Here is a 26,862-nt window from a genome sequence, read left to right as displayed (position 1 = left end):
AAATAATACTCACTCAGTACCATCTAAATAAAATGTCAAGTACTATACATGTGAAAATTCATCATATACAGTATGAGGAGTATACCAGATTACAATCTGTTACTATTAAGGTAAATCATAAAATCTCACCAACTTTGATCAAATTATGGTTACTATTTCTCAAATCCCCTTACTTAACTTTAACTGTGATTTGTGAGGCAAGCCAGAGCAATTGAAAAGGCTTTTCTCATCCATCACTCAGTTGTTATATTATCTAAAGTTTTCCAGTGTTTCTCATTTTTTGGGGGGGCTGCTATAATTAAACAGATAATCAATTCTTTATTCTGAAGTTTATAGTCTGGTCTGTAAGTAAGTGTAATAAGCCTAATTACTGGGAGCATTCAATTCTTGTTTAGTGAAGATACTTACCTCTCAAAAAAAATATTGAAAGCTCATAATTTTATCACATGACTACCACAACAGAAAGACTAACCCCTGTTTTTGGACAACCTCTCCAGAATAATACTGATGTGTACCTGCCAACCTAAGATGAGTCAAATACAGGTAGTCCTTGACTTATGACCACAAATAAATTCAAGGTCTTGGTTATGATCTTTAAGTCCCTACATGGCATGGGTCCGGGGTACCTCGGGGACCACCTGCTGCCGGCTTCAACTCCCCTCCGCCCTGTGCGTTCCCACAGAGAGGGCCTCCTCAGGGTGCCTCCGGTCAGGGAATGCCGACTGGCGGCCCCCAGGGGGAGAGCCTTCTCTGTGGGTGCCCCGGCTTTGTGGAACCAACTGCCGGTGGAGCTCCGGACGGCATCGGACCTCCGAACTTTCCGTCGTGGTCTGAAGACCCATTTGTTTGAATTGGCCGGTCTGGCCTGATGGGGGAGCTGGGTTTTAAATTGTCATTTTAGATTGTATTATTGTTTTTTTAATTGGGCATTGATTTAATCTTTGTTTTAACTTTTGTATAGTATTGCATTTTTATTTATATGCCCTGTGAACCGCCCTGAGTCCCCAGGGAGAAGGGCGGTATATAAATTAAATAAAACGTAAACGTAAACGTAAACGTAAACGTAAATGAACCCAGAATTTATGTTTCTAAGTGAGATATCTGTAAAGTGAGTTTTGCCCCATTTTATGACCTTTCCTGTCACAATTGTTAAATAAATCATTGCAGTTGATTCAGTTAGTAACACGGTCGTTAAATGAATCTGGCTTCCCCATTGAATTTGCTTGCTGTGTGAAATCACATGACCCCAGGACACTGCAATCATCATCAATATCAACCAGTTGCCAAGGATCTGTATGTTGATCACATGACCAAGGGAATGCTGCAATGGTTGTAAGTTTGAAAAATGGTCATAAGTCACCTTTTTCAGTCTGTTGTAATTTTGAACAGTCACTAAATAAACTGTTGCAAGTTAAAGACTATCTGTAGTAACAATGTCATAATCTTTCACTGCATTTCTCACGTTGAAGCTGAGGTGAATCCTTCTGAGGTCAGTAAAATGAGGACCCAGATTGTTAGAGACAATATGCTGACCCTATAAACTGGTCAGAGAGTGCTATAAAACACTATGGAGTATATACAGGTAGCCCTTGACTTATAATAGTTCGTTCAGTGACCATTCGAAGTTACAACAGTGATGTGTGACCATTTTTTACACTTTTGACCATTGCAGCATCCCCATGGTCATATGATCAAAACTCAGATGCCTGGCAACTGACTCATATTTATGACAGTTGCAGTGACCCAGAATCATGTGATCACCTCTTGTGACCTTCCAAGAAGCAAAGCCATTGGGGAAGCCAGATTCACTTCCTTGGAAAATTTTTAGTTTACTGAAAGAAGGCTAAAATACAAAACATCAAAATATTTTTTAAAAGGACAAAAGAATAAAACACAACAAAAAAGACATCAAAACAAAAAAGTGTCTTAAAAATAGTAAAGAAGACTAACACACATAATCATAACATCTTGCCTTGTTGAATGCTGATTAATATAATACAGCAATTCCAAAACAGGCCAATTTTTTAAAAAAAAAACAATTAAACTACTAATCTATTTACAAATTGTTAGCCTGCCATCTATACACTATATTAATAACAAAATAGTTAACAGAAGAAACAATAATAATGAATATATTATATAAAGGTAATGAAAATTGTGAATAATAATAAGAGAAAGACAAGATTGAAATTCCAAAATTCTTTATTAACAAACTGTTATTGTAATCAACTCATAAAAAAATTACCACAACTTCAACCCCAGATCATCCCAAATATTAAACTAATTGGTCCTGGATCAAATATACATGTTGTTTCTTTATACCATCTCTTTTTCAATCGTTGATTGATTGAATACAAAAAGTCCAATCTCCAAAGCCAGTCTATCTTCCCCAACAAAACCAGATAAGATCATTTCTCAATTAGATCTGTTAAATCCATTTCCCATCTCCTGTAAACTCCTTAAAAAAATCAATTTGCCACTTGTCCACCCAGAGAGTTTTCTACTATTATATTAAAGCATGTGTTAAGCTTCTGGAAGGTGTATGGAGTTGGCTCTATTATTTCTGAGTCTGTATTTCTTCCTGGCCAGTTTACAAATGGGAAATCACATTTCTTCTTAATGTTTTCCACCATATTTCTGTGTCTATATTTCTTCCCAACAAATCTGCTACTTTGAAAACAAATTATTCTTGTAGGTTTAACATATTTAATGTCCATTTTTAAAAAGCTTTGCACAATCTTTATATTTTCATCAAACCTTTAAAAAAAATTCAGCAATTGCTAGCCCCCCCCCCACACACACACACACACTTCGCACCATCCAGTCAGAGATGAAGAAGCTTCTTGGATGAGAAGTAAAACATCTTCAAAGAAAAAACAAGAAATTTCCTTAATGAAAGAAGCATATTTGGGCTAGCCAGACTCTGCTTTCCTTCTTCAGTGTCAGCCTCCTCTTTCTCTCTGTAATCCAATATGTTGTTGCTCCAAGCAGGAAGCAAGCAAAGAAAATAGAGATAATATTTTCTGACTATTTTGATCTAAAATGTTTTTGCAGGTTAATAAAATACAAATCCAGAGTCACATGCCATATTTCCATACAGAAAGCAGAAATTGATAAGGGCAGTCAAATAAATCAATGATAGAAAGCAAAAAAGAAACCAGAAAGAATCCTGCAGGGGTTGAAATAAATCATCATTCAGCCAGCCAATCAACCTTTAAAGATAAGAACAAAAACAAAAGTTCAAAAAATGAACTTAAAAGTCCCAGACATAATTACAAAAATATTCTGCCAGTAGGAAGAGGTATAAATGCCCATTGACTTTTAGCAGCTTCTACAAGGAGCTGCAATTTTCAAGATTCCTCCTCCAAGGTGGGTCTATAGCCATCCAAAAGTTGTCTTGGGTCATTCCAAAGTGCCCCCATTCAAATCCAGGGGGCAAGACTGCAGTTTGTAAGAGGAAAAAAAGCCTCTTTTTGCTAGAAAGTCAGATTCACTTAATAATCTTTTTACTAACTTAACAGCTGCAGGGCTTCACTTAATAACTGTGGCTACAAAGGTCATAAAATGCAGCACAATTCATCTAACAAGTGTCTTGCTTAGCAACAGAAATTTTGGTCTCATTTGAGGTTGTAAATCGAGGAGTCTAAGTGCTATTGCTATCCACCCAGTTTCTTTAACTGCTGCTAATTTGTCTCCTGTATGGGATTATCAAGATCAGGAATTTTTGAAAATGTTAGTTGCTGTTGTTCTAAGTAATGGGATATTAATTCCTCAAAATTAATATAAGACCATATTATTTAAGCTCTAATATTTTTATTACTCAGAAAAGATTTAGGATGATACGAAAAAGCCACAGCACTTATCACCTATTTGTTGCTCTACATCATGGGTGACAAACTTGCCACATCACATGACGTGTCAAGATGTATCGTGACTTTTTTCACATTCCCAGAGATGGGGTGGGCACGGCCTCCACATGATGCAAATGGCCCACAGGCCAACAGTTTGACACCCCTGATCTACATGGTCTTTATGGAGGTGTTTATCTTTTGAATCTATAAAGATTATAAACTCTCAAAGATTTAATTTTAGTCAAATCATAATAACTATTATATTGATCATAATATAATATCACAGGAGTTAAAAGAGAAATGTCCCTTATCAAAATTGTGTATTTATTTTTCCACATTTGAAGCATTACTTTAGTAAAAACATTTTCAATCTCTTTTATTCTAGAAAAATGTTTCGGATAAAAAAGTCCACTAATCTATAAACTTACCTGGCTCTGACATAAATTTAAATTTGAATCCATTGTTTAGAAGGGGTTTTCATAAAAAATGGAATTATATCCCATAAAGTTTTCCTTGACATATTGACAAAATGGGTATGACCTAATCTCCCAGTTTCTGAGGGCTATATAAAAACCTTCAGTTTTTTCTCAACTTTTTCTGTTTGGAAACAGAAACTTTCTATTTATTTATTTACTTGCCAAAGTCGTAAAGCCTGTTCTGAAACTGCCAATGGGAGGTATTGAAATAAAAATTTTGATCATGCAAGAATTTTCATTTATACTGGTACAATTTACCCTAAAGTATTAAAATGGTTTGAAGTCCAATTTTTCATTTCCTTAATTTCCTCCATGTTTCTACATAGTTGTTTCTAAATATTTTATTAATAATAGTAACACCTAAATATTTTAAAGATTTACATAATACTGAAATCCCTAAAACTATGGAGATTTCTTTTTGAGTTTTGGGAAGTATGAAAAAACAGATGTGAATTACTGAAATTAACTGACAGTCCTTACACCTCTGTAAATTCTTCTAACTCCTTCTTAATATAATTAGTTGAATAAGAAGCATTGGAGAGACAAAATCATATAACCTGCAAATAGGTTAAAAGTCATATGAAAAGTATACCATCTTTGAGTTCTCTAGTTTTACATTTCAGGACATAGCAGTTCTTAAAAACAGGTAAATACAATCTCAGATGAACAGCAATACATGACATATTACACCATGTCATCATTTATTTTACAGAAAGAAAACCAAATTGAAGAAAACATGTGTGAAAAACTAAGTACACTTTATGATGCAGTAGACTGTAGAACTACCTTTAACAGCAATAACTAATTATTTCCTGTATGACTTTTTCAGTCTCTCACATCATTGTGAAGGAATTTTGGCCCATTCTCCTTTACAACTTTGCTTCAGTTCATTGAGGTTTGTGGGCATTTGTTCATGCACAGCTCTCTTGAGGTTCTGCCACTGCATTTCAATCTGGTTGAAGTCTGGATTTTGACTGGGCCATTGAAACACCTTGGTTCTTTTCCTTTTCAGCCATTCTGTTGTAGATTTGCTGATTTGCTTGGGATCATTTTCTTGTTGCATGACTCAATGCCGACCAAGCTTTAGCTGTTGGATGGATAGCCTCACATTTGACTCTAGAATAATAATAATAAACCTTTATTGTCAAAGTACAACATGTGTACATTGAGATTAGCTGAGCCTCCCCCTGTGCTCTCTCCCCCCAACACACAGTGACAACAAACCCTCCATCCCACCACACTATGTGAACCAACTACACCACACACCGGCCTCCCAAGTCAACTCTGCATAAGATTACATCCCATTCAAAAGCCTAACAGCCCACGGATAAAAGCTGTTCTTCAGCCTGTTGGTACGGCTGGCTATATTCCTATATCTCCTACCGGATGGTAGGAGAGTAAAAAGATACCGTCCAGGGTGTGAGTCATCCCTGAGAATCTTCCTCACTCTTCCAAGGCAACGAGCCCTGGCGATGTCATCCAGTGGTGTCAGGGAACAGCCCACAATGTCTTGTGCTGTGCTCACTACCCTCTGTAATACTTTCCTATCCGCGGCTGTCAGACCGGCATACCAAACCACAATACCATACGAGAGGACGCTCTCTATGGTAGACCGGTACTTTAGTATACAGAGGAATTCATGGTTGATTGAATGACTGCAAGGTGCCCACATCCTGTGGCTGCAAAACAAGCCCAAATTATCACTCCTCCACCACTGTGCTAATTGTTGGTATGAGATGTCTGTGCAAATATGCTGTGTTTGCTTTTTGCCAAATGCTGCACTGTGCATTATGGCCAAACCTCTCCACTTTGGTCTTGTTTGTTTGTCATGTTCCAGAAGTCTTGTGATTTGTTCAGATGCAACTTTGCAAAGCTAAGCCATGCTGCCATGTTATTTTTAGAGAGAAGAGGCATTGCCCTGGCAACCCTTCCAAGCAAACCACTCTTGTTCAGTCTTTTTCTAATTGTACTGTCATGAACTCCAACATTTAACATGCTAACTGAGACCTATAGAGTCTGGGATGTATCTCTTAGATATTTTTTTTGCAATTTCTCTGAGCACTGCATATCTGACCTTGGGATGAATTTGCTGGGACATCCACTCCTAGAAAGATTGGCAACTGTCTTGAATATTCTCCACTTGTGAATAATCTTCCTCACCATAAAATGGTGGGACTCAAATGGCTTTATGACCTTTTGCAGCTTGATGGGCACCACAATTGATTCTTTAAGATCATTGCTGATATCTTTCCTCTTTGGCATTGTATTAACACATACACATAATGGTGGAGACCAGCAAACTCCTAAAACTTCAGCATATATAGAGGTAGTCATACTTGCTGATGAACAATTGATCAAGGGCACTTGATTATCAGCACCTGGCTGCTACTTAGCCTCTTCATACCTATGGAAGCACTAAGGGTATACTGTGTTTTCCCAAAAATAACACCTGGTCTTAATTTTCTTTTGCCTACAAAAGAGGCATTAGGTCTTATTTTGGGGGGATGTCTTTTCAACTGTCTCCCTTCATAGCAGTGGCACTGACAACCCCACCTTACAGGAGCCCATGTAGCTGCTGGTGGCCTACTTTTTCTGCGGCTGCTCACCACCACTCACGCACATCACCCTCTGGCCTCCATTTTGCCATCAAAGGCCTTCCGGAAAGGCCTCTGCAGTTAAGAAATGAGCTCCAAATTGACTTGTGCAACACTCCCCCGGCCTCCATTTTACCATCAGAGGCCTTCAGAAAAGGCCTCTGACAGCAAAATGGAGGCCAGGGGGATGCATGCAAGCAGCAATGAGCGGCCACAGAAAAAGTGGGATGGCGAGGCAGGTGTCAGGGCGTGGTAGGCTTGGCTGCAACTGTACTAAAGTAAGCTGCTGTGGGGTGCGTGGGCAGCTCCAGCCCACCCATTCCTGCCCTAGCTAAATTTTTATGTGTGCACCTCACCCCACCTCATACAACCAGGTGCAATGGAGTGGATGGGGTCTTATGTAGGGCTTACTTTTGGGCTAGGGCTTAAATTGGGTGCACATGTAAACATCAGGCTAGGGCTTATTTTCAGGGTAGGTCTTATTTTTGGGGAAACACAGTACTTGATTTTTCTCATTTTCATTTTGTGGTTTTCTTTTTGTAAAAAACTGCCAAGGATCAGATGCTTTTTACTATTTCCTGATATGTAAAACCATAGAACTCAAAGAAGGCTTACTTTCTTTTTCACATCACTATACATCTTATTTCCCATTTTCATCCTACAAGTCTGCTTATTATATCAATATGCTATTTCCAATGCTTTTATAGCTAAGTTGAATAGTATATGGGATAAGGGGCAAGAATCCTTGGTACCTCTTGAAGATGTGATGGGATCTGAATCATAATAGTCATATCTGAGCTTTCGTTTGTGCTTAAATATTTTCATACATCTTTTGAAAATCAGTCCAAAATTTGAATTTAATTTTTGTTATAACAATTGTCAAAAAAAGGATCAAAAGCTTTAAATATATCTAAAGATCGAATGGCTAGCAAATCCTTATTAATTTGACTAAGCTGTATAATATTTAATAATTTCTTGATAGGAGTAGATATATTTTGATTTGGAATAAAGCCAGATTGAGTCATCTTAATTGATTGATTCATATTAATTTTACTAATAAACAGTTTTAGTTGATTAACTAGTATATATTTATACACTCATACACTAAAAGTCAGTTCAGGGAATGTTTTTAACAATTGGTTAATTTTTATTGATGATGGATTATTTGAAGAATATAAATGTTGAAAAAAAGTTTAAATTGATTAGGGCCACATCTGATTATTGCTAATTTTAACTGCATTAATATGTCTATTGCCACTGGTGAGGACAGCATGTTAAGTTTTCTGCCCTTCCCTTGATCCAACTTGCCAGTTAATATATATTCAGTTTAATATAGTCAGTTACCCTTGCTACATATTTTATCATATAAGGAAATTAGTAAAGCAGTATGTTCAAGAAAGAAACTCTGTGCAAAGGAGAAGGGATTAATGCCTACTTGGCAAACTTGAAGAAGGTTGAGGAGGCTTTCTGCAAAAGAAGGAGGAATGGAGGGAAGGACTGTCCATGAGGAAGAACAGAGTGGGAAATGGTAATTGGACAATTAATAAAACAGGCTAAAAACAAGACAGAATGGGACAAACATGCTGTGGGATATCTAAACACTTGGCATATATGTCAGAGCAAATGAATAAACAAGTTAAGGAAATATCATGGCAAATAGCAGATAGTGTTCAGAGAGCCTGCAATGCTTATACTGTAATATGGCTACAAATAACACTCTTGACATAGACAAGACTGAAAAGTGTGTTTCTGAAATAAAGATTGAACCAGCAGATTTACTGGACTGTGGCAAGAGAAATAATTTATGGATTAAAGGAGTGGCAGAGAAAAGCCGAATAAATAATTTGACTACTTATCTCATTTTTAAAATAAATGACCTGAGCTCTAATGTGAAATTGATGGATAAAGATATTGAACATGCTCACTGGGTTTGCTCTCCTAGGAGCACACAAAACTTATAGACATTGTGAGCTCAAATATGAAAGATAACATTATAAAAACAACATGTGAACTGAAGGTGATTAAATGGGGCTGTGAGAGAATATTGTTCTTCCAAGTTATCAGTGTAACTGAACTGCAGCAAAAAAAAAGACATTCAAGCTACTGATAGAAAAACATATGCAGAATGAAATTAGATACAGATAGGGCTTTCATTTCAAGTTAATTGTTTTTATGTCAAAAAGACAAAAAGTTATTTGAACTCTGACTGAGATGCAGATGGGTGAAGGAAAGAATCTATCATTTGCCTTTGGAACTGTGCAAAACAGAATCAACTACTAGCAGAAGATTAGTTAAGAATACTCCATTGAGCTATGGAGTACCAGAAATTATATTGACTGGATTTTTTCTTTTTCTTTTTTTTTTTTGAGTCTTCAGGTTTGGAGCAAAGAGAAAAAGGAGGGAGTTAAATAAATAAGGAGAATGTCAGGTACAAGGGACCAGAATAATACTAGAAATTGAGCAGAGCAATATGCTTATTCTATTTATAAGAATCTAGCCAACTTACACTAATTACAGAACAACTAGATAAGCACTCCAAAGTTCAAGGAGGATCTGTCTTCTGCTGTTTCCTCCCCTGCAATGATTCCAGGCCAACCAGTCTTTTAATTCATCTCACAACTTTAGCTGTAGATTACACCATAGAGGAAGAACTACATCAAATAATAATGTAGATAAATCTATGGTTAAGAAACTAATGTAATTAAAAAGGCTCTTTTGGGAATTGCCCTGGTACAAAACAGAAAGAAAAAGAAAGATGGTTGTTGAATAGGACCGTATTTCAGCACATTTCGCTACAATACTTTGTACATATGGTTTGTGGCTTGATAAATCATCCCACACTTTCATTGCAGATCTCTCTTTATTATTCCTACTTGAAAACTTCCTTTTCGATTTCTAGGTAACTGCACCTCTCCAGTACCACCACCCCACTCAACACAAAAGGAAGATCCCCCGAACAAAAGTTATCCAGTTGGGACTAATCTGACATACCATTGCATCACAGGTTATGAATATATACCTGGAATTAACCCTTCAGTTACATGCCTGAACAATTCAAAATGGTCTGAAATTTCAGAATTGTGTCGGGGTGAGTATCTTCATGATAGTTCCATTCTGAAAAACATATCATCTGTGTTTACATTTCGTATATCTTAGTCTTTGCTTGCTCCTCCCAAACATCAGTATAAATTAGTTGTTACCAATTTAACAGCTGCAGTAATTCACTTAACAACTGTGGCAAGAAAGGTCGTAAAATGGGGCAAAATTCTCTTATCAGCTGTCTCGCTTAGCAACAGAAATTTGGGGCTCAATTGCAGTCCTAAATTGACAACTATCTGCAGTAAAGAAAACCATGTACTTGATGGTATGAAAATCAACTGCAAAAACACAAACTGAATAAAAGATTAATCAAATATTATCTTGTAGTTGCTTCATATCTGACACTCTCAGAAGAAAGAAAAATAAAAGCAAATGTTAATTAAATATCCTTTATAGCCAAGAGCAGCTCTTGCTTTTTTTAAGTTCTAGGCTGTTTTTCTCAACTACTTTTGTTTAAATGCTTCTTTCTCTTTTCAGAGGTCAAATGTGATCGGCCTGAAGTGGAAAATGGGAAACCAACTAATTTATCTAAGCCTTCGTATACCTATAATGAGAGCATCAGCTTTGAATGCAATTCTGGCTATTCTGCTGTGGGAAGCCTCCATATTAAATGTGGGGCTAACAGTTCGTGGATTCCTGCCATCCCCAAATGTGTCAAAGGTAACTATTTTATGGTCCTACAGGAAAGTTGGGTAGACATTTAGTACAAAAATTCTGCCTGGCTAATCTGAACCATCATTTTCTGTTTTTCCCTACTTATTGCCTCTACTACTGACTCTTTTCCTACAAGTAGTGGCCACTACTGTTCACTCAGATAATAAGAAACAATAACTATAGGTGAATTGTAATGTCACAGAACAATTCATAAGCTTCAGATATTATTGACTAAGTTATTGGAAATATGGCTATATTTGTCATGGCCCTGTCGGAGGAGATGGAGCTGGGGCCAACTGAGGGGGATGGCGTAGTCCCTCTGGCCCAGGAGGAATGACCTAGATAGGAGGATGAGGCAGTCCTAGGTCCCTCGGACCTCAGAAGTGTCAACAGGGAGGAAGAGAGGGAGTAGGATAACTGAGCAAAGGAGGAGGAGACGGAAAAGGCAGGCAGCGGAGCAGAGGAGTGATGAAGCTCCAGAGACAAGCAAATGCCTCCCTCACCCAATACCCGAGTACAGAAAATGGAGAGGAGGTGGAGTCAGTGCAGGGTGACCCAACTACTCAGAAGGAGGGCACCCCGCCTCTCACAAGGGTCACCTGGGGAATAGGATTTAGGCAGATGCTGTAGGGAGGGGCCTTTGTCAGGAACAAGTGTTGTAAATGCCAGCAACACTTGCCATGCTTCGAGAAGCCTTGCTGTTACCAATAATCTGCTGTGTTGCTTTGCCATGCCTTGCTTTGCATTGCAGTTTGTGGGTTCATAGCAACACAGCTCTGCTCAAGATTGTGCCGCATTCCCAACCAACTCTCTGTGCTATGAAGACTCACATTGCCTTCCTATGAAGCTTACTCTATAACCAGTGTTCACTATCCAGGTGTGAGTTTGCACACTCACTTATTACACCTAGATTCCTAATCTGGATTATATAAGTAGAGCTTTTGTCTAACCACAATACGAACAAAGCATGGCCAGCAAAACAATAAGTGCATTATGCTAAGCCATGTTTTGTTTCAAATATTGTTTACTTGATATGCCAGATTAAGTTGATATAACTAAGCTATAAAGCATGATTTATAAGATGAGTTCACAAATTATGCTACATCAAAATCCAAATGATTTCTGAATCTTCTGATGCATAGTTTCAGAATGGGATAAAACACAACCCATCATGCCAGGAAATGCAAATGTACGTTATCTGTAATAATTTGACTTATTTCTTTATTTCAAGGTGATATGGTAGTATTTTACTGGCTGTGCATCCACTAAATGACTTTAAAAATACAGTGACCAAACTACTCCGGAGGAGGGCGCCCCGCCTCTCCTCACAAGACTCACCTGGGGAATAGGATTTAGGCAGACGCTGGAGGGAGGGGATTTTGTCAGGAACAAGTACACGATAAACATAAATGACCTTTATGTAGGCCCACATTTTTCTGGCCATACATCAAATGTTCCATTTTTGGTCTGAAATTCATGTAATACTGTGCAAATTTTACTAGGAGAGTTTCCAATACCTTTTGATGTACAATATATTGGCTTTTGCTGTTGGCTTTCTTGGGAATTGCCCTGGTACAATACAGATGGAAAAACAAAAAAGGTTCTCGATGCTGGCCATATTTGAGGGAATTTAGCTGCAATATTTTGTTAGAACATGGTCTCCTTGATACACACACACACGCACACACACATACATACACACACAAATGGATTGTGGCTTTACAGTATAAATCATCCCACACTTCCATTATAAATCTCCCTTTACTACTCCTTCTTGAAGAACCTCCTTATCAATTTCCAGATAACTGCACCTCTCCCGTACTGCCACCTCATTCAACACTTAAGGAAGACATCCCAAAAGAAGGCTATCCAGTTGGAACTGTCCTGAGAATCCATTGCACTACAGGTTATGAATATATACCTGGAATTAACCCTTCAGTTACATGTCTGAACACTTCAAAATGGACTGAAATTTCAGAATTGTGTCAGGGTGAGTATCTTCATGATGGTTCCATTCTGAAAAACATATCATCTGTGTTTAGGTTTCCTATATCTTAACCTTCGCTTGCTCCTCCCAAACATTAATATAAAATCCCATAAAAATACAAAACAAGCAACTTCATTGCTTCATATCTCCTAGCTGAGAACCATGGCATTCTACTATATATGGTGAGTTAATAATGAATGTAAATTGAGAGAGCAAATTTCTTTCTTTCTGAAAACTACCTTATATGGCAGGAGTCTAATCTGCATGGGATGTATCCTCTGCAAGCAGGATTCAATCAGACTACTGACTCTTCTGCCTTGAGGAACCCAATCTCTTACAATCTTGAGATTACACATAAATTGTTACACTAAGCACTAGTTATATAAATTTTGTAATTCTGTTTATTGATACTTATCAATAAACATCAGTCTCAATATAGATGATATGGATTCAGATAAACTTGCAGCTCTGCATAGTTCCAATGTCAGTGCCACCGCTTTGGCAGACGTATTATGATGTCACAGAAGAATATGACACGGGAGGCGTGGGGAAACACTGCATTGTAAGAATGCAAAGCTCCTTTTGTCATTTTGAAGTAAGCCTGCAGTTCTGCAGATGCCTCGGTTAACCTGGCAGGTGCTGCATTTCTCTAGTGCAGTAATGAGAGAAGGTTGTCAAATCGGTCTGGATTTAGATTAGCATTATACCCCAGAGGTAGAAGTGCTGCATTCCCACACTATTGATTTACCCTTTGTGGGGACCTGTCAGGACCCACCTCAATCCACATCTTAGGAAATAAGAACTCTTGGATGCAAGTTAGTCCAAAAGGAAAATGTTTACTAGGAAGGAATCGATTGTGGGAATACAAGACGGAATCTGACAAAGGTTACATTTCAATCCTATATAAACCATTCCCATTCCAGCCCCTCCCCTCATCCATTTGGTCAGGCTGTCGTCAGTTGCTAGGTGTCAGGTCCTTCCATGGGAAAGGGAACTCTCCTTGGTTTTATGGTTATTGCTTTCCTTTTCAGTTGTAAATGAAGATACAAACCAGACCTATCTGTCCCCCTCCCTTCCCCCGTTAAAACATCCCCTGTTGTTTGAAAATCGCTTTAGTAACCATCCTCTCCCCCCCCCCCTCGGAGAGATGGCAGAATCCCCAGTAATACCACGTTGTTCTACCTATACAATTATGAAATGTGATATAAATGGATTCTGACATTCGGCTCTCCTTTCAGAAAAAAGATGAGTCCATCTGTGGGGAAAGAAAACATATAAATGTTAGCCTGGTTTGTTTGGATATTCTGTATGAAACCTCTTAAGCAACTTAGGTGCTTTAACATGGAGTTTGTTAACCCACTCATTTTCTGAGGAGGGGAGGTGTTTCCATGCCACTAAATATTGTATCGTTCCATGGTGTTTTCTGGAATCTAAGATTTCTTTCACTTCAAAATGTTGTTCTCCTTCCACCATGATGGGGGGGTGGTGGTGGGATTTTTTCTCGTAGTGGTGATTGTTGTTCTCTCTTTAATAGACTGCAGTGGAAGGTTGGGTGTATTTGTCTAAGATTTTTGGGTAGTTCTAATTCAACTGTTACTGGGTTTATGATTCTTTTAATTGGAAAGGGTCCAATATATTTTGGTCCTAGTTTTTTACAGGGTTGGAGTGATTTCAGGTATTTTGTGGATAAATATACCATCTCTCCTACCCTAAATAGTGTGGGATCAGTTCTTTTTTTGTCTGCCTGTGTCTTGTATGCTTTTCTGGCGTCTTCCAACACTTTCCTAACGATAGGCCATGTATTTTGTAATTGAGCAATCCATTCCTTCAGATCAGGGATAACCGGTTCTTTTGGGGTTAGTTCTGGTATTGGGTTGAAACTCTGGCCTGTAGCTACTTGAAAAGGAGTGTAACCTGTGCTTGAGTGGACTGCATTATTATATGCTACTTCTGCAAAAGGCAGTAGGTCCGTTCAGTCGGACTGCTGAAAATTAATATAGCATCTCAGATATTGTTCAAGTATATTATTAAGTCTTTCAGAAGCTCCGTCTGTCTGAGGATGGTGACTAGATGACAGTCCTTGGGTGGTTCCTAAGAGGGATAAAAATTCTTTCCAAAATGCCGACGTAAATTGCACCCCTCTGTCAGATATGATGCGTTGTGGTACCCCGTGCAATCTGTAAATATGCTGTACAAAAAGTTTTGCTAATGCTTTTGCAGTCGGGATTTTTTGGCAAGGTATGAAGTGTACTTGCTTAGAGAACAGATCTGTGACAGTCCAGACTACGGGGTTTCCATTACTTTCTGGCAGTTCTACGATAAAATCCATGGCTATTTCTTTCCATGGGGCTGAGGGGTTTGCCACCGGTTGTAACAGACCTGGCAGTTTCCCTTGCAGTCTTTTGGCCATCGCGCAAATTTGACAGCTACCCACATAGCTTTCTATGTCCTTTTTCATAGATGGCCACCAAAATTGCCTTTTAGTTAAGTGTAAGGTTTTTACAAAGCCAAAGTGTCCTGCTGATTTTGTATCATGGCACAGTTGCATGAAATTGATTCTCTGTGTGGCAGGTATATATAGCTTCTCCCCCACCCACGGCAGTCCATCTTTAATTGTGCACACATGTTTATTTTTCTGGAACCATTCATCACTTTCCAAAGATTTCCTGAATTCTATTCCAGTTTGGCTATCTACCTTCGGCTTCATTTTTTCTTGTGCCCTGGTGGTGACTGGTGCTGCCAGTTGTTGTTCCGGTACAAGTGGTTTAAAGTCAGTAACTCTTGTGCTGTTATATTGGGGCATGCGGGATAATGCATCTGCCAGGAAGTTCTTTCCCCCCGGTAAGTGTTTGAGAGTGAAATTGAATCGGTGAAAATGTTGGGACCAGCGGGCTTGCTTAGGAGTGAGCTTCCTGGGCGTTTTTAGTGCTTCCAAATTTTTGTGGTCTGTCCAGACCTGGAAAGGTATTTTATTTCCTTCTAAAAATTGGCGCCATGTTAGTAATGCCCACCTCAACGAGAATGCCTCTTTTTCCCATATTGGCCAGCGTTGTTCTGTTTCTGTGAGTTTTCTGGATGTGTATGCGCATGGTTGCAATGTCCCCCCATCATTTTCTTATAATAGTACGGCTCCTACCGCTACATCACTCGCATCTGCCTGTATTACAAAAGGTTTGTCGGGATCTGGGTGTTTTAGGACAGGTTTAGCAGAAAAAAGTCTCTTTAGCCTCTCAAATGCTGCTTGACATTCCATTGACCATTTCAGAGGCTGGCTGGGTTTCACGGGTGACCCACCCTTCGTTTTCAACAAATTTGTGAGGGGCATGGCTATTTGGCCAAATGCGGGGATGAATTGGCGGTAGAAGTTTGCAAACCCCAGGAAACTTTGCAATTGCTTCCGTGTGCGGGGGGTGCCCACTCTAGTACTGCCCTGACCTTCTCAGGGTCCATTTCAATGCCCTCTGGAGATATGCGATATCCCAGGTAGTCGATTTTTTCCTGATGGAATTCACACTTCGATAATTTAGCATATAAGTGGGCAGCTCGCAACTTCTTCAGGACTGCTCTGACTAGTTTGATATGTTCCTCTTGGGTTTCTGTGAAGATAAGGATGTCATCGAGGTAAACCAGGACCCCCTTATATAGGTGCTCTCTCAGCACGTCATTAATTAATTGCATAAAGACTGCGGGGGCCCCTTGCAGTCCGAATGGCAATGCTTTGAATTGATAGCACCCCATTGGGCAGTTGAATGTAGTCTTCCATTCATCTCCTTCCTTAATCCTAATACGGTAGTATGCTTCCCTCAGGTCTAGTTTGGTAAAAATCTTTCCTTTCGATAGGTGGGATAACATATCCTTCATTAGGGGAAAGGGGTACAGATTACATTCACTAATTGTATTCAAATTTCTATAGTCCACAACCAAACGAAAGGACCCATCCTTCTTCTCCCTGAACAGAACCGGGGCGGCCACTTTGGGTTTGGCAGGCTCAATAAATCCTCTTTCTAAGTTTTTCTTTATGAATCTCTCCATTTCTGCCATTTCCCTTGGGCTCATGGCATACATCCTGGGTTTTGGGAGTTTAGCCCCAGGTTTGAATTCTATGGTGCAGTCTGTGGGGCGGTGGGGGGGAAGCTCATCTGCTCTTTCCTCACTGAAAACCTCAGCCAGGTCCCTGTATTCCTCCAGTATCTCTGATAATCCCTTCTCTTTCCCCACTGCTGCTGTCTCCTCCCTCTGGGTTGGGGGGGGGTGCTTTTGGAGTCTAAGTTCTTCTGCCCCCCCCTTTGGGAAATTGAGTTCTGCTGTCCTCCAGTTTATCCCGGGGTTCCATTTCTTCAGCCATTCCAGTCCTAGGATCATTGGGCATTCCATGCCTGGGGCCACTATAAAAGTTATGTCCTCCTCATGGGGCCCCAGTGATAGGTGGATTGGTAAAGTGGCTAGGGTGGCTGGTCCCCCCCCCCTGCTATAGTCCCATCTAATTGACTAAAAGAGATTGGTTGTTTTAGCCTCCTCACTGGGATGCTCAATCTCTCCACCAGCGTTGGGCTGATAAGGCAGCGGATGCACCCAGAGTTTATCAGAGCTTTTATTTTGGCTGCTTCAGGCATAGGGGAAGCTAATATAGTCACTGTCTTAAGTATGGGTGGAAGGGGTCCACTTACCAATGGTTCTCCCTCTGAGCTGTCTTCCGAGTTGTCCACCGTCCCTGCGGTGCAGGCTGGAGTCCAGTCCCAGTTCCTGGCAGGAATTGTGGACTCTACAGCCTCTGTCCCCTTCATGGAAGATTCTTTTGTGTTGCCTTGGGGCTTCCCCGGCTTCTTGGAGGATGATGCCTCTGGTTTTCGTGGGGGGGCTTTTGAACGACATTCTGCAGCACGGTGGCCCTCTCTCCCGCAGTTGAAGCAACGTTGATTTTTTGGCTGTGGCTGGTGGTTTTTCCCCCTCGCGTGTTTGCTCGGGTGGCAGGCGGCCCCATGGTTTTCCTCTGCGGTGTCTCTTCAGTAGGTCTATTTCCACTTCCTCCGCCAGGATGTACCAGTCGTCGAGGTGGGGTGGGTATCCTCGAGGCAGGCAAGCATCATACAGGTCGTAGTTCAGACCGTCTTTGAAGTGGCTAAGGAGGATGTCTTCTGGCCAGTTCAGCTTGCTGGCAATGGCTCGGAATTCTTGGGTATAATCAGCCACTGCTCGCCTGCCCTGCCTCACCGTTTTGATTCTCTCCCGGGCCTTACGGTCAGCCAAAGGATCCTCGAACCGTCGCCTCAAAGATGACATGAATCGGTTGAAGTCGTTGAGTTCTGGGACGTTGGAGTCATGCAAGTTCACCACCCAGTCTGCAGCCGTCCTGTCCAGGGCAGATTGCACAATTCGGATGCATGTTTTGTCACTGGGGATGTCCCGTCCGTACTCTTCCATGTAGCTGAGGACTTGGGTTAGGAAAAATCCCAGTCGTGATGGCTCCCCCTTGAATTTGACTTCCAGGGGCGGGAGTCTTTGGCTGGAGCGTTGTCTGCGCCGCAGAGTGTATCGCTCCTCATCCTGGTCCCCATCTGTGGTTCTGGGGGGGTGGGTACTGCTGAGGCAGCAATTCCTGTTCCATTGGATGGCCCCGGGGTTTCAGGTGTTGGATCCCCTCCGTTACCTTTCCAGTTGCGTCCCCAGGCGCTGCCTCGGTTGCGATTTTCAGCTCTCTCCTCCCTCAATGAACTCAGGGTTGCTTTCATCAGATCAATGGCCTTTTCCAGGATCCGCTCCTCCTCGCTGGCATGCAGGGAACTCTCCATCTCTTGCCTCCATTCCAGTTGGTGGTTACCACGCCTCAGGGTCTTTTCTCCCGAAGCCTTTTCCCACTCACTTTTCCTTCCAATGCCCATCGACCACCGGGGTTTTCGGTCGTACTGCTCCACCGCTTCTTCCCCGGGGGAATATGCTGCTTCAGCTTCCCATTGTCTCTGGGATTCCATTTGGGGGGAAGACTCCCCCTCCATGGGGCTTCCCTCCTCTCTTGCTTTGTCGCCAGACATTGTATCTGTTGCAAAGTCCCCCGGTAAGGTTTTCCCTTCCAGGTTGACTCTTAAAGCAGATTCTGTCTACTGTCAGGACCCACCTCAATCCACATCTTAGGAAATAAGAACTCTTGGATGCAAGTTAGTCCAAAAGGAAAATGTTTACTAGGAAGGAATCGATTGTGGGAATACAAGACGGAATCTGACAAAGGTTACATTTCAATCCTATATAAACCATTCCCATTCCAGCCCCTCCCCTCATCCATTTGGTCAGGCTGTCGTCAGTTGCTAGGTGTCAGGTCCTTCCATGGGAAAGGGAACTCTCCTTGGTTTCATGGTTATTGCTTTCCTTTTCAGTTGTAAATGAAGATACAAACCAGACCTATCTGTCCCCCTCCCTTCCCCCGTTAAAACATCCCCTGTTGTTTGAAAATCGCTTTAGTAACCATCCTCTCCCCCCCCTTGGAGAGATGGCAGAATCCCCAGTAATACCACGTTGTTCTACCTATACAATTATGAAATGTGATATAAATGGATTCTGACAGGACCTCTGTTTCCAGCCCTGTCATATATCAGATATAAATCACTTCTACACTAAACTGAGAGAGTGAACTACATGCTAATTATTCTTCCAGGGAAAACATGTCCCGCTCCAATTATAGAGAATGGCAAGGTAGATGCTGAGGATGATGTCCGCCTTGGTGATAGTGTCACTTTTTCCTGTGTATATGGGTGAGTTGTAGATTATCTCTTAAAATAGTTGCTTAGAAACAATAGCCACAAAAAACAGTTAAAAATAAAATTAAGTTTGTTCTAAATTGTTCTTCTCAAATGTAACACTATATAAACAGTCCTCCTCCTCTGTTTTTGTATATAAATCAAGAAAAGTACATCTACCTGCCGCTTTTATATATGAATAACAACATAAGATTTAGAAATGTATATTCGGGATTTTCTTTTTCTTTTTCTTTAGGTTTAGGCTTATTGGTGAAGCTACACGTATGTGTATTCTGAAAGACGGCAAGGTTGTCTGGAATAGCGCATTGCCACATTGCGAACGTAAGAGGAGATTTTGCTTTAAACTCATTAAAGTTTATGCCAGTATTGTTTGGTCCAACTTCCAAAAAGTTGCAGTGTAATGTCTAGGCTAAGATACAAGGGGGGGGGGGGGAATCTAAGGATTCCTGAATGTAAAGAGTGCAGGCAATCCTTACTTAATCATTATTCACTTAATGAAAATTTGACAGACAGAAAGTCATGACAGAGTCAAAAAATGTAGCTATTACCTGTCCTTGAATGTACAAGTGGTTCATACAGATCTCCTCAATGCATTTCAGGAGTTCGGAAATTGGGTCATATTTTATGACCAGGTGCAGCAACCTGAAGTCATAGTGACTTTGATTCATGACTTTCTATTTCCAGCAGAAAATGACAAAAAGGCATATTGGATATGCTGGATTCACTTATCAACCAAACTGTTCACTTAACAACCACATGATTTGCTTAATTAATTGTCCTCACTGTTAGGAACTTTCTCCTTAATTCCAGGTTGCTTCTCTCTTTGATCAGTTTCCAACCATTGTTTCTTGTCCTGCCCTCTGGTGCTTTGCGGAATAATTTGACCCCCTCTTCTTTGTGGCAGCCTCTCAAATACCGGAACACTGCCATCATGTCACCCCGATTTCTTCTTTTCTTCAGACTAGCCACACCCAAGTCCTGCAGCTGTTCTTCATATGTTTTAGTCTCCAGGCCTTTGATCATCTTGGTTGCTTTTCTCTGATTTTTTCCCCTAAAGTCTCAACATTTGTTTTTTTGTAGAATAGTGACTAAAATTGGTTGCAGTACTCCAGGTGTGGTTTCACTAGGGTTTTATAAAACAGTACTAATACTTCACATGACCTTGATCCTATGCCTCTGTTTATACAACCCAGGATTGTATTAGCTTTTTTGGCAGCTGCTTCACATTGCTGGCTCATAGTCAAGTGATCATCCACTAGGACTCCAAGGTCCCTCTCACAGTTACTGTTTTTGAGCCAGATCTCACCTAACCTGTACTCATATCTTTGATTTTAAATGCCCAAATGCAACTCATTTTGTTGGATAGGGCCCATTGATCCAGTTTCTCAAGATCTTTTTGGATCCTGAGTTTGTCTTCTGGGATGTTGGCTATTCCTGCCAGTTTAATGTCATCCACAAATTTGATGAGTTCCCCTTCTATTCCCTTATCTAAGTCACTGATGAAGATATTGAAGAGTACTGGGCCTGAGCCTTGTAGTACCCCATTGCTTACTTCTCTCCATGTGGATGTAGTACCATTGAGGACTACTCACTGAGTACTTTTCTCAGCCAGCTACAAATCCATCTGGTGATGATGTTGTCCATTCCACCTTTTTCTAGCTTACTAAGCAGTAGACTGTGGTGTACTTTGTTCTCTGAATGATTATTTACTTCCCTGTAATAACACCTTGAAATAGCCAGAATATTCTTCCAGTGCCAATGTATGGCTGTAATTCTAATTAAAAGATGAATTCAAAGAAATCATTCTCTCCCTCAGACATCCCTTGTAAGCGTCCTGACAAAATTCTCAATGGACTATATGATCCTGACCCTAAAGACGAATATTACGTTGGATCAGCTGTAATCTACCGCTGCGAACCTGATTTCTCCCTGATTGGAAATTCAACAATCACATGCATAACTGAAGAAGATGGCCTAAATGGAAAGTGGAATTTGCTTGCCCCTGAATGTAAACGTAAGGAAAAATAGAAGTCTCTTTAAACTCTAGCTAAATTGCTTTATTAGTTGCTTTTGTTGGTAAATAAAATTCTTGCTGGAAACAAATCTTGCTGAAGCTCTCGGGTCTCTACATGACAGGGGAATTTTAAAAATAACAAAGGGGGCAGTATCATAAAACTACTTTGAGAAATACTGTAGTAGTATATAATATATAGAGTAACTGTAATTCTGGTCTAATTAAAAGGTTAATTCAAAGAAATGATCTCTTTCTCCTGATTCTAATTACAAATATTAGTGTGGATGAGTAGTAATCTATCAAACTGAGTAGTAATATATCAAACTGATTTTCCCTTTTTGGAAAGTCAAGGAACACAAGCATAGTTCCAGGAGATGGTCTAAATGGACAGTGCAATTCATAAGGCAACTATGAGAAATATTACTGTAGCACATAGTATTTAATATTATACAATCCCTACATGGACATATAAATACGCTGCTTTTTCCAAAATTTGGATTTCTCAGCTGAGTCCAAGTGACCACTTAATGACCACTAAGTCTTATTGGAAGATAATAATATTCAGATTCACTATGAAAAAAAATTGTTATATTGTTCATCTCTTTGGGGGGATTGTTTGTAAAATGACTGAGATTTCCAATTTCTGCAACAATAAGTAGTAACAATCATCCAACACAGTTGCTAGGTTAGATAAGCAACCATTTTAACACCCCAAAATGTGCAGTAGTAATAAAAATACAGATAGTCCTTGACTTACCATAGTTCATTAAGTGATCTTTGAAGTTACAATGGTGTTGAAAAAATGACTTATGACTGACGACCATTGCAGCATCCCTATGGTCCCGTAGTCTAAATCTGGATCCTTGGCAACTGACACATATTTATGACGGCTGCAGTGTCCCAGGGTCATGTGATCCCCTTTTGTGACAAGCAAAGTCAATGTTGAAGCCAGAATCACTTAACAACCGGGTTACTACTTTAACACCTGCAGTAATTCACTTAACAACTATGACAAGAAAGGTCGTAAAATGGGGCAAAATTCTCTTAACGACTGTCTCACTTAGCAACAGAAATTTGGGGCTCAATTGTGATCATAAATCAAGGACTACCTGTAGTAAAGAAAACCATGTACTTGATGGTATGAAAATCAACTGCAAAAACACAAAATGAATAAAATATTAACCAAATATTATATTCTAGTTGCTTAATCTCCGAAACTGACAGAAAAAAGAAAAATAAAAGCAAATGCTAATTAAATATCCTTTTTAGCCAAGAGCAGCTCCTGCTTGTTTTTATTCATAGGCTGTTGTTCACAGCTGGTTTTTTTGTTTAAATGCTGCTTTCTCTTTTCAGAAGTTAAATGTGATCGACCAAAAGTGGAAAATGGAAAAATAACTAGTTCATTTAAGCCTTCATATACCTATAATGAGGTCATCAGCTTTGAATGCAATTCTGGCTATTCTGCTGTAGGAAGCCTCCATATTAAATGTGGGGCTAACAGTTCGTGGATTCCTGCCATCCCCAAATGTGTCAAAGGTAACTAACTATCTTATGGTCCTACAGGAAAATTGGGTTGACATTTAATACAGAACATTCTGCTTGGCTAATCTGAACCATCATTTTCTGTTTTTTCCCTAATTATTGCCTCTGCTACTCACTCTTTTCCTACAAGTAGTGGCCACCACTGTTCATTCAGATGACAGGACTTAGTGACTAAATTATCGGAAATATGCCTATGTCTCTACAGTTCTCCATACCAAAAGGAACTTGATTTACTCTTAGTCTTCCCTTGTATAAGAAAATTCTTACATATACAATCCTTTTAGTTAAATAGTAATAACTCAGAAAACCAAGATCATGGCATCCGGCCCTCTCAATTCCTGGCAAATAGATGGGGAAGAAATGGAGATAGTGACAGATTTTATTTTCCTGGGCTCCAAGATCACTGCAGATGGGGACTGTAGCCAGGAAATTAAAAGACGCTTGCTCCTGGGGAGGAAAGCCATGGCAAATCTAGACAGCACACTAAAAAGCAGAGACATCACCCTGTCAACAAAAGTGCGTATAGTCAAGGCTATGGTCTTCCCAGTTGCAATGTATGGCAGTGGAAGTTGGACCATAAAAAAGGCTGAGCGCCAAAGAATTGAGGCCTTTGAACTATGGTGCTGGAGAAGACTCCTGCGAGTCCCTTGGACTGCAAGGCAATCAAACCGGTCAGTCCTAGAGGACATCAACCCTGACTGCTCTTTAGAAGGCCAGATCCTGAAGCTAAAACTCAAATACTTTGGCTATCTAATGAGAAGGAAGCACTCACTGGAGAAGAGCCTAATGCTGGGAAAGGTTGAGGGCAATAGAAGAAGGGGTGACAGAGAATGAGGTGGCTGGATGGAGTCACTGAAGCAGTAGGCGTGAGCTTAAATGGACTCCAGAAGATGGTAGAAGACAGGAAAGCCTGGAGGAACGTTGTCCATAGGGTCGCGATGGGTCGGACACGACTTCGCAGCTAACAACAACAACAACTCAGTTTCTTTTTTTTTTTATTGAAAAGTTTTAAAATACAATTTTCCTTTAAAGAACCCCCCTTCCCCCTCCCTCCTCCCCCCTCCCTCCTCCCCCCCTACCTCCCCCCCTCCCCCCCCTACTTCCCAGAGCTGAATACAAGGTATATATATATATATAAAAAAAAACAGACCTAAACAACCATATACTAACAACTATAAATTCTAAAATCCATCACTCTCTAGCTTATATAGGATAAAGCAAACCTTAACAATATTAAGTATATATAAAAAAAAAAATCTAGAATAAGAAAAGGACACTCTCTAGCTTATATAGAATATAAACTTATATAGAATGGAACAAACCTTAATAGTATTAAATATATATTAAAGACAAAAAAAAAAGGAAAGAGAAAGAAAAAAAAAAACCCCTTCTCAACCCTATACTTATCCTAAATAAACTCCATCCATTTTATCCATTCCATGATATAACATTCTTACCAATAATTTTTGAAATTAACCAAGAATCCCAAATCAAAAAACTTTAAAGTCAACTCTTCTGTATTCGGCCGTTCCTCTTCCAGTACCACATCTATAGTTATTCCAAACACAAAAATAAGAAAAAAAAAGATTGCAAACAAAACTTAAACCTCCATTTAAAAAATCTTTTGTATATTCCCCCAAACTTTAATCCAAAAAAGCTCACCCTTTCCACAGAACCACCAAATATAAAAATATATTGCGTCTACACCCAAATCTTTTCCCACCCCCCTACTTGACTACTTGACTATATCGTAAAAGTTCCATAGTCTTCTGCAAATCCTGCTATTTTCTCTTCTTAGATCGTTTTGCAGCAGCACGCGTCACCCTCTGTTTTATAGATTCATCCGATGAGGTTGTCTCTTGATCTCCTCCAACACCGTTGTCTTCTATCTGACCATCTTCGGCCTCTTGATGCACTCCTTCTCCAGATCCCTTTCCAGCTTCCAAAAGTGTTAATGGCGTTGCATTTAAAACATTATTGTAAAAATCACGCGCTTGCATCACAGTAACCAAACGGTACTTTTTACCTTCGTGTGTCACCATCAACCCCACTGGGATCTCCCATCTGAACCTTATATCTCGCTGCTTGAGCTCTTGCACAAGAAATGTAAAATCCTTCCTTCTCCTTAAGATCTTTGGAGGAATTTCTTTTAAGACCAAAACTTCTTGATTAGCAATCACAACTTTAGTATCATAAGCAGCTTGTATAACTTCATCTCTAGTTTCTCTTTTTGCAAAATATACCACCACATCTCTAGGCAACTTTCTCTGTCTGGCAATCCATGAATTCACACGAAACACTTTGTCCATGCCTCCTTTTATTTCAGATGCTGGCTGTTTCAACACTATTTCAAAAGCCTCAGAAACCAGCTGCTTTAGATCTTCCTTAGTATTCTCCTTTAAGCCTCTAATTCTAATAGCAAACTGCATCTGGAAATATTGAGCAAGACTCAGTTCCTCTTCCATTTTATTTTCATTCTCCAGTACTTTTGCTTCTAATATAGCATTCTTTTGAGTCAAGTCTTCTAGCTTTTCCTCCAATTCTTCCACACACCGAGCCACTTTAAACACTGAAGTCAAGATGTCTACCCTCATCGCTTTGAGCTTCTGTTCCATCCTCTCCTCCATTCTCTCCTCCAATTTCTCCAATTTCTCCTCCATCTGTGCAAATCTAACATTAATTGATTCCAAAATTACCTGGGTATGCTTTTCAAGAGCATCTTGTAAGTCCTTTGATGTCAGTACATCAGGAGGATGCAGCGCCTGCAATAATGATTGTTGCACGGGAGAAGTTCCAGCACTCCGAAGAGTTTTAGGGGGTGGTTTAGCCGCCATCTTTTACCAAATATGACGCACTTTCACTTCAGATTTATAATCCAAAAAAGTCCATCAAGCTGGAGAGTAAAACATAGTAATCCTCTTTACCATTTCCTCTTGTATCGCTCTGCCTGCTCCTTTAAACCATAGTCATTCCTTCAGGCAGGGGTGGTCGCAGACGGCTGGCTCTGCTCCAAAAAGTCAGGAGCAGAGGCGACGGCCAGCTGGGAGCAGCCCAGGCTACGGGGGAGTTCAATCCTTCAGCCGCCCAAGCCATAAGCTCAGGCGGCCCTGGAGAACTCTACCCCTACCTGGGGGCTCGCCCCCTCCTCTTCTCCCGAGGAGGGGGCTTCAGATTCGCCCGAACAGCTGATCGGCGCTGTTTCGGGCGAAAAAACAACAGCTGAGCCGCGGGCAGCCAGGGAAGGCTCCCTCCGTCGCCGCGGAGCCACCGGAAGTCCCAACAACTCAGTTTCTTCAAAAGAGAAATATGTACACAAACCATTTTGGCCCAGTGAATGAAAAATCTTCCTACACACCTGATTCCTCCTCCTGCTTTGCCTAGATTCATCCTTGTAGAATGTGGTATTTGACTGTGTTGTTCATAGTTACAGATTAGGATCCCATTTACTTAAATTTATTTAATGGATGAGACTGAAATAAGAGATCAAATCTTGTGAAGCAGAAAGATGGAGGCCTCCTATGAAGCTTACTCCATAACCAGGCGTGATTTTGCACACTCACTTATTACACCTTCATTCCAAATCTGAATTATATAAATAGAGCTTTTGTCGAACCATAATGATGGCCAGGAAAACAATATGTACATTGTGCTAAGCAATGCTTTGTTGAACTTTTGTTTATTTGACATGCCAGATTAAGTTGATATAACTAACCTATAAAGAATGGTTTATAAGGTGAGTTCACAAATTATGCTACACCAAAATCCAAATGATTTCTGAATCCTCTGATGCATAGTTTCAGAATGGGATAGAACACAAGTAGCATGCCAGCAAATGCAAAAGTTTAAATCTACCAAGTTTTCTGCAGTGATTTTATTTATTTGTTTATTTAAAGGTG

General features: G+C 40.1%; 2 protein-coding genes across 3 annotated transcripts in view; one reads left to right on the top strand and one right to left on the bottom strand.

Annotated features, from left to right (window-relative positions):
• Nucleotides 1-26,862, top strand: part of LOC310638298 (C4b-binding protein alpha chain-like) — a 51,132-nt gene that overhangs the window by 696 nt on the left and 23,574 nt on the right. For both annotated transcript variants that reach the window (XM_083359253.1, XM_083359254.1), the window contains exons 2-8: nt 9,821-10,009; nt 10,498-10,680; nt 12,476-12,664; nt 19,308-19,404; nt 19,646-19,731; nt 21,227-21,424; nt 22,778-22,960. In XM_083359253.1, coding sequence (XP_083215379.1) covers nt 9,821-10,009; nt 10,498-10,680; nt 12,476-12,664; nt 19,308-19,404; nt 19,646-19,731; nt 21,227-21,424; nt 22,778-22,960 — 1,125 coding nt within the window. The remainder of the gene's footprint in view (nt 1-9,820; nt 10,010-10,497; nt 10,681-12,475; nt 12,665-19,307; nt 19,405-19,645; nt 19,732-21,226; nt 21,425-22,777; nt 22,961-26,862) is intronic.
• On the bottom strand, nt 24,095-26,239 carry LOC310638307 (uncharacterized protein). The gene is made up of 2 exons (XM_083359280.1): nt 24,609-26,239; nt 24,095-24,572 (listed from the first exon to the last, which is right to left on the bottom strand). Exon 1 carries the CDS (start codon nt 25,798-25,800, stop codon nt 24,748-24,750), a length of 1,053 nt encoding a protein of 350 aa, XP_083215406.1. The 5' UTR covers nt 25,801-26,239; the 3' UTR covers nt 24,095-24,572; nt 24,609-24,747.

The sequence above is a fragment of the Vipera ursinii genome (assembly GCF_947247035.1).
Source record: "Vipera ursinii genome assembly, chromosome: 3".
NCBI classification, from domain to species: Eukaryota; Metazoa; Chordata; class Lepidosauria; order Squamata; family Viperidae; genus Vipera; species Vipera ursinii.
This window is presented reverse-complemented; position numbering and strand designations above follow the sequence as displayed.